Genomic DNA, 8,001 nt, shown 5'->3' with positions numbered 1-8,001 from the left:
CACACACATACATACAGTGAGACTGATTCTTGCATTTTTTGCTCTCAACTCAGAAGCAACGGAAGAAGCCAGCAGACACTTGTGTGGCGAGCAACAGTGAGTCCGGCACATCCTCAGACAGCTCAAGTGACGGGTCCCTCAGCAGTGATCTGGAAGACTTAGCAGAGGATGACGAAGATGATGATGATGATGATGAGGATGACGAAGAAGAGGACAAACAGAGTGACTTGTCAGACTCTGAGAAGCGGACAAGGAAGAGAACAAAGGTAAAGAAGACAAGTAGATGATCTAATCTAATCTGCTTTTGTGCAGGTGCAAAGCAGGATGCCAGCTAAATAGTGCCCAAAAAGTTGATTGTAATAACTAAATGATTAATCATGAGGTTATTCTCAGTTCCTTTTTTCATTTCCTCTTCAGGTTTTGATACCAGGTACTGGAACTGCAAAGACTGACAGACCACTCTCTGGGGATCTCCATGACAAGAAAGACACCCAGGCTCACAAGGTCTCCTCCAACCCCCCTAACCTTTTGCCCTTACCCTGCTCTGCCTCCCCTCCTGCCTTGTCCCAAACGGCGCTACTGGCCATGCACAGCTCCAGGTCCTGGACAGAGGGCCCACAGCAACACTTCAGTGTGATCCAGTCCACTGGCTTGGCTGCCAACTCAAAGCCCCTGGCACTCCTCTCTCAGCCCCATAGGGAGTCTTCCTCCCCCATAGCTCTCACCACATCTCCAAAGGCACTCTGCAGCACTGCCTCCCCCAAACCTCCCAAACTGCTGCCCTCCTCCTCCCCCCAGCACCTGCCCCTCTCCCTCTGCTCCTCCCCTAAGCCTCGCTCAGTCCCCTCTCCGCCCCACTCGACTCTCCCGCTGTCTACCTCCGCAAAACCCTTTGGTTTGACCTCATCTGCAACAAGCTCCCAGAAGTCCTCACTGAAGCCACCTCGGTGCACTGTTCCGGGCTCTGGTAAATCCAATAAGAAGAAACAGCTGGAAGCTTCACTTGCGCAGATCAATGAGTTCAGGCTTAAACAGGTAAGCCAGTTAAATAATGCCATTAATATACCAAAACAACTCAAATGACAAACATTACTTTGCATATACACAGTATGCTATGAGATGTGTAGATGAGATAAATATAGCTGCACAGTCAGCGTTAGTGAACAAAGTTATTCCTAACACATTACCAGTAATGAATTTATCCACTTGAGCTGAATGTGCAGTTAGACTTCTCTGTTTTTTATTCTATCATTACCACACCATAACCAGCACCCCTGTCAATATGCTGGCCATTTATCACATTAATTAAACACAATAATCCATTGCCTACTGTAGTCAATAACTATATTGTGTCATGACACAAGTCATGTTCAAAACACACATGTTGCAACCATTCCATCCTCCAGCCTCGTAGCAAATGCTTCGTCCCTTATACAAGTTAATGTGGTATTTTCACAATTGAATTTAGTTCTTAATTTAGATTGTGTACTGTTCTTTTATTTAATGAAAGGTTTGTTGCTCAAATTAGCACTTTATAACATAACATCTTACTTCTGTGGATTTAAGTGGCCTTCGCAGCAGGTTTACCCTTAAAGCTGCTTCAGGCCAAATGTGTTGTATAAAGATCAAGATCAATAAAGATCTTTTATATACAGTTTTTTAAACTCTATGAACTGTATGTTGTCATGCTGTTCTGTGTTTTCTAAGTTTGAACATCTTTTAACAGATTTACAGTGGTTACTCACAGTGGTTGCTCTAATGCTGATAAGTTGAACCTGGTTAATGATTTTAGTTGCATTACTATTCTGAAGCACACCTTGTGTCTGCACATATGCTACTGTATTTTTCATCAGTTCAGATGAAACGGAAATTGACGTTTTTGCTTTTATCACACAAAATCCTTTTCTTCCGATGGATGGTAGGGCAATAATCAATAAGCTAAACCTTTCAAGATCAGCTTATTCTGTAAAATTCATTTCCTCTTTCCTGTTTTTACCGGTATAGAGAAGTTTACAACAAGCTAAATTCCCCCTGTGGTTTCAGCACTGTTACTGTATTTCATGGTCTGTGAAATTGATTTGTTTCACTTCATATCACATCCAGTTGAAAGTGCAACGTTAAAAGTCTAACCTGCCTTTGCTTAAACACAAAGTTGTCATCAGTGTAATAAAGGCAAACAGCCCAGCTGCATGATGATAATGATGATGGAGCTTTTCGAATGCACCGAGTCTCTTTTTGTGAACTTGGCAGAGTACAATGCCTTTGGTTATTGCATTTATGTTCTTTTTGTTTCCTAGAAAGGGGTTTAGAGACAGTTAACTGTACCAGTGTTCAGCATTGTAGTTTTGTCACCTGCTCAAACAATCACCAGTGATGCAAACTGACAGCTAGAGCAACTCCACTTTGTCCCACTTCTTTTCTAATTATTTTGCTAACCTTTTTTTGTTCCTCCCATTGTCCCTTTCCCTCTCCCTCCCTCCCCCTGACTCCCTGTCTCTCCTTGTTCTCTCCCTCTCTCCTTCTCCTCTATTCCCAGACCCTCATGTCCCAAGGGCAGACGTTCCCAGCTGAGCTAAAGAAGCAGCAGCAGGGGCCAAACAAGTCTCCCAAGAGGACGTCTCTGTCTTCATCGCCATTGCCACCCGCTCTGCCTCCTCCACCCCAGAACAATCACTCCAACCTCTTCCTCTCGAGTGCCCTGCTGGGGCTCCCTGAACCTCACCACCCCAATGGAGTCATCCAAAGCATCACTCAGGACGCACCTTTGGCCCTCATCACAAAACCTCGCAAAGACTCTGCCTGTCATGGCAAGTCCCCTCAGTGTGACTCTGATGCTGGGTCGATGCCTGTCAATCTGAGCACAGGGGCGAGCAGGACCCAAACTACTGGCCAATCTGGGCCTCCTTCACAGCCCTCCACTACCTCACCCCATGCCACAGGCCATGGATCCAGAAAGAACAAGACCACTAAGGGTAAAGGACAGACACCAGGGCTGGGACAGACACCAGGGCTGGGACAAGCAGACCATTTAGCTGCCTGGAAGGGTTTCTCTCAGAACCATCTGGTACAGTCTCTAGTAGATTTGTTTCGTGGAGGAGAGCCTGGGATCGGGATTCCTGGAGTTAGTATACCTGGAGTTGGAATTCCTGGAGTGGGGATCCCTGGGACATGTAACCCCACAGCTGGTCTTCCAGCTAACAAGGAATCTGACGACTCAGGAGATGATGACGATGATGAGGATGACGACCTTGAGGAGGAGGAGGAGGAGGAGGATGAAGAGGATTCAGATGATAGTCTTTCAGGTTTGTACCTTCTTTTTCCAAGAGTTATATTAACTTTCTCAATTAAATGATGAGCTGACCATTAAAATATAAAATATTTAGGGCTGGGACTATGTGCTTTTGTCCCGATTTGATTCTTTCACGATACGTGGGTGCTGATTGGATTTGTATTGGGATTTTCAGTTACTGCGTTTCAGAAGTTTTGCGATTTGATAGTATTGAGTACTTCTAAAAATGACGCACATCATGGGCCCCCAGATAGCTCAGTTAGTAGATGTGTAGATGTTTACTCCTCGATGCAGTGGGCCGTGGTTTGACTTCAACTTGCAGCCCTTTTGTTGCATGTCATCCCCATTCCTGAGAAATCATTTTAAAAATCATCATCATTCCACCTCAGTCAGTCAGTCTGACTTTTATTTAATTTGTAAAGAAGTACATCAAATGTATTTTCTGCTTTTGGTTTGTTTTACTGGAAACGGATGTACTGTAGTTGCTGTTGGCGGTACTGTTTAAACAGACAATATTTAGGTGAATCATTGTTAAAAAATAAGTAAATGAAAAATATTGATTCTAGGGAAAAGAATCAATTTTAAAAATTGCCGCAAAAAAAATCACGATATATATACCCCTATAAAATCTCAAAATTGTATAAAAAAAAAAAAAGTCAGAGGCAATATCATTGAAATATCATTGAATTGCTTTATATGTCCAGCCAGTCCAAAACGGTTTACTTTCCCTTAAGACAAATAAAAGCAGCAAATTCTCACAACTGAGAGTCTGGCACTACACAGTGTTCTGTATGTTTACCTGCAAAAATGCAGCGATCCTTACCCACTTTGTGTGTCCTGGACTCTCATTTCAGAGTCTGATAGCAATTCAGACAGCGACATCTCTGGGAAGAAAGTGAAAGAGTTAAAGCTGCTGCCGTCTGGATCATCTAAGAAGGAGATGACTCCCCGTAGGCTAACCAAAGGCCCAGAACTACTGAACACCTCAACCAATCACACCGCCACCAGCTGCTCCCCTCTCAACCTACAGGTCATCAAAACTCCCACCATTGTCACCAGCTCCAGTGCCTTGGCCTATCACAGCTCTCCAGGCTCTTCCTCCTACAGCCTAGCATCTCCATTAGGTAATGTCTTTGATGAATATGTGCATGAAAGGGTACAAATCAGCGATGAAGGATGTTCGTAACAGCTTCTCAATTTATGTTATATTTGTTGATTGGGAAGTGTTGCAGAAGAAAATGATATTAGAGATTTAAGAGGTTATGTATTAACTGTTTATAAAAAGATATGAAAGTATTAAACCAAAAAACGGTTTCATTGGTTGAATGTGACCTTTGCTGCTACTCTAGTCCTTATTGTGGACAGTATATGTTTATTTTTACCACCCAGGCATATACAGTACCACAAGAAAAACTATAGTATACCGCACAGCTTGCTTTGCTGCTCTGCTTACAAGGCCTCTGCTCTTGAATAACAGAGCAACTCATCATCCTCAAATGACTGTGAAGGGGGATTGTTACTTTTAGAGAGGCAGGAAGGAGGTGGTTGGTTGTGAGTCTGGCTAACCGGAGCTCTTAGGTCCTGTAGGGACATGCCTCAGAGCCCTGACAACTTGTTTGACACAGCAACAAGGTTAACATCCGCCTTCATTCTATGTGGAGAGGTTACCTAGATCAGAGAAAATAGCTTGCCAGGAATAATCCAAGTAGTTATTCTTAGTAGTCATTAAAGTAGTATTAGTAGTTATTAGTAGTTAACAAACACTGTTCATCACACAATGCAATGTGATGTAAATCACTCCTGTGTTCATATACATCACACTTGGCATTTTAGTTTTATGATTTTAAAATGGCAGCTCAGAAAATTGTGTGTAACTTTTGTGTTCACCTGATGCTGGTAAATGTCACTTTGAAAGGCCAGTGTGCGTACCCGTGCATGTTCTTGGTTACCTGCCAGGTATGATTACTGGTTAGTTCAGGGGCTTTGGCTGTTGCTACTGTATGTGTGTGGGTTCCAGTCGGCAGTTGTGGTGTCAAATTGATGGTTGAACTCTGTCTCTCCACAGGCTTAGGGAAGAGGAAGAGGGTGATGGATGAGAAGGAGTTGATGATACCTCTGGAGTTGGGGTATGTACAAGAGGCTGGGAGAAAGAAAGCTTTTTTTGAAGCATTTCACTGTAGAGTTCTCACATTAGTGCTTGGTAACAAATCTACGACAGTCTTTCTGAACAACCTATTTGCTAAATATGCTATTTCTTCATTCTTAAAAAAAAATCCCAGGTGGCGGAGAGAAACAAGAATCAAATCTGTGGCTGGTCGATCACAGGGAGAGGTGGCCTACTACGGCCCGTGTGGCAAGAAACTAAGGCAGTACCCAGATGTGATGAAGGTACCTCGGCCTCACAGCACTGCAGCTTAGTCTACATCCATGATACAGAAGCAAATATTTTGAGGCATACAGATGAGCAGTTTGTAACAGGGATTAAAGTAGGAATCACTGTGGGCGGTTTATGATTCGATATGGAAAGATGTTTTGGCTAATAATTGCAACACTGCTCATCCACATCGCTCAAACAAATGCTTGTGTATCAGGATTTGATGTATATTATCTATGATATCGCTCCAGCTGCACTCCACCCCCACCCCGCTTTCTATGACCCTGATAGTGTGAGATAATATTATTAGATTCACTTCTCCTGCCACTTTTTTCAGCTCTCCTCCCCACCCCCTCCCCAAAGAAATGATGAATGGTTAGTGTTGGGATGCACAGCTTTGGCCCTATTTGTATAGTATATTATAGTCTATAATCTTCTTTGTTTGCTTCATCAAAAGCCACACTACGCTTATCGTCAGAACTGCCTTTCAATGTAGTAGTGCAAAGAGAAAAATGTGCACTCGGTAACATTCACTCACTGCTAGTCAGTCAGTAGGCAGTAAAAAGCAGAGCATGGCCTCAGATAAATAAGAAAGGCCCTGAATTGTGCACCCCAAGGTCAGAACCGTTTTTCTCTCCTGAGAGCTTTTGCTCTTTTTTGTCCCTGTGGCTTTTATAATGATTAGTAGCACTGCACAGATGCACACTGTAACCTTAGACTCCCAATCTAGTGCTTCCCAGTTGCTTTTCAATGTCGCTAATTTCACCATTTTTTTCTGCCTAAACCAACGCCATTATTATTTTCTCTTCTGTAGTATCTATCCAGAAATGGAATAAGTGGCATCACGCGCGATAATTTTAGCTTCAGTGCAAAGATAAGGGTTGGTGACTTCTATGAAGCCAGAGAAGGACCCCAGGTGACTGCCTTTCATCTCTCTATTTCTCTCTCTCTCTCTCACTTCGTGATCCCTGTTCATCTTTTCATCTAGCAGCAGGCAAAGCTTCATTCAGCAGTCGCTGTCAGGGCTTGAATAGGAATCAACCAAAACCCTCAGTAGTCCTAGTTCATAGACCTCTCACTGTGCATGGATAAATGTAATAATCAGCTGACATTACTTCCACAGGTGACCAGTTATTAATTCCATGTTACGTGTCTTTGATACAAAGAGATAAATTAGAAAATAAATTTGTGTGTAATTGAAAGCAGAATAGAGGAAATACACACAGTGCTGAGGGGCCATAGAAAAACTCATAAATGAGTACTTCTTATTTGTGCATTGTTTAGCCAGCTTTTACTGTGTATTATAGAATATATTGATATATTATTTAACTAGTTTATTTTAACCCTTGTTGAATACAACCAGATTTGTCTAGCTAGCTAATAATTAAATTGTTTCTTAGTCACATGAAATGATGTATGTCAACATGTCGTTCACTGTTTTACCCCGCCACATCACTCCCAATCTCTCCGTGGTACGTTTAGGGTTTACAATGGAGCCTGTTGAATGAAGAGGAGGTCATTCCTCATATTTTGGCGATGGAAGGCCGTAGGGGTCGCCCCCCTAATTCAGACCGACAGTTAGCGGGCGAAGGTGGCAAAGGTTCCCGACGGAGGAAGGGACGGCCCCCTAATGTGGGCGATCCACTGGTGCCCGAGGGCCCCAGTCCCAGTGAAGTCAAACTCCTGCGTAAGCTAGAGGCTCAAGGTTAGCACAGGAAATGAGCCCTGAAATATGTTTGTCATAATAATGATAAAATGTGCATGTGCCATTAATCAACCAGCCATTGTTCTGTTAGCAGAGGTTAAGGAGGTTACTGTTTTAAACATGTACTATATGGACAAGTCAGTTTATGTCATGCTTGTTTGTTAGATCCCACTTCTTCATATGCAGATACAGGTGCTTTTTGAGATGAATCAGTTTTGTTATTCTTTCTTTTTTTGATGTCACTGGGCTTTTGTTTGGCTTTGATAATAACAAATCTGCACATGCTGTTATTACAAAGGCAAAACATTCTTTTTTTGCACCAGAACCCTCTGGTAGTCAGTTCTACCCTTCTAAAAATACTTTAGCCGTGTATATTTCAGTATTTTTACATGTTAATGGGCAGACTTCTTAATCATTCTTACAGGGTGAGAAAATTGGTTTTGAGTATATGTCCCTAATTTTAACTAAATTTCACAAAAGCCAGAGAATTATCTCAGTCAAATGTGCGAGGTCAGGTTACAGTAGTATTTAGGTATTGTCCTAAACCGTCTTACTCACAATGCCTTTCTTTCTGCTCTGTGCAGAAATAGCCCGACAGGCCGCCCAGATGAAACTGATGAGAAAACTGGAAAA

General features: G+C 42.7%; 1 protein-coding gene across 12 annotated transcripts in view; it reads left to right on the top strand.

Moving 5' to 3' along the window:
* Positions 1 to 8,001, top strand: part of LOC116706376 (bromodomain adjacent to zinc finger domain protein 2B) — a 69,743-nt gene that overhangs the window by 46,753 nt on the left and 14,989 nt on the right. For 7 of the 12 annotated variants that reach the window (XM_032543290.1, XM_032543959.1, XM_032543443.1 and 4 more), the window contains 9 exons: positions 54 to 266; positions 418 to 1,035; positions 2,537 to 3,302; positions 4,144 to 4,413; positions 5,355 to 5,415; positions 5,569 to 5,677; positions 6,478 to 6,579; positions 7,146 to 7,368; positions 7,953 to 8,001. The exon at positions 7,953 to 8,001 is cut by the window's right edge and continues 44 nt beyond it. In XM_032543290.1, coding sequence (XP_032399181.1) covers positions 54 to 266; positions 418 to 1,035; positions 2,537 to 3,302; positions 4,144 to 4,413; positions 5,355 to 5,415; positions 5,569 to 5,677; positions 6,478 to 6,579; positions 7,146 to 7,368; positions 7,953 to 8,001 — 2,411 coding nt within the window. The remainder of the gene's footprint in view (positions 1 to 53; positions 267 to 417; positions 1,036 to 2,536; positions 3,303 to 4,143; positions 4,414 to 5,354; positions 5,416 to 5,568; positions 5,678 to 6,477; positions 6,580 to 7,145; positions 7,369 to 7,952) is intronic. The other 5 variants (XM_032543894.1, XM_032543741.1, XM_032543825.1 and 2 more) reach the window with 1 other exon arrangement.

This window comes from Etheostoma spectabile, chromosome 1, assembly GCF_008692095.1.
Source record: "Etheostoma spectabile isolate EspeVRDwgs_2016 chromosome 1, UIUC_Espe_1.0, whole genome shotgun sequence".
Taxonomy (NCBI): domain Eukaryota; kingdom Metazoa; phylum Chordata; class Actinopteri; order Perciformes; family Percidae; genus Etheostoma; species Etheostoma spectabile.
The sequence above is the reverse complement of the archived record's forward strand: the minus strand, read 5'-3'. Positions and strand labels throughout refer to the sequence as shown.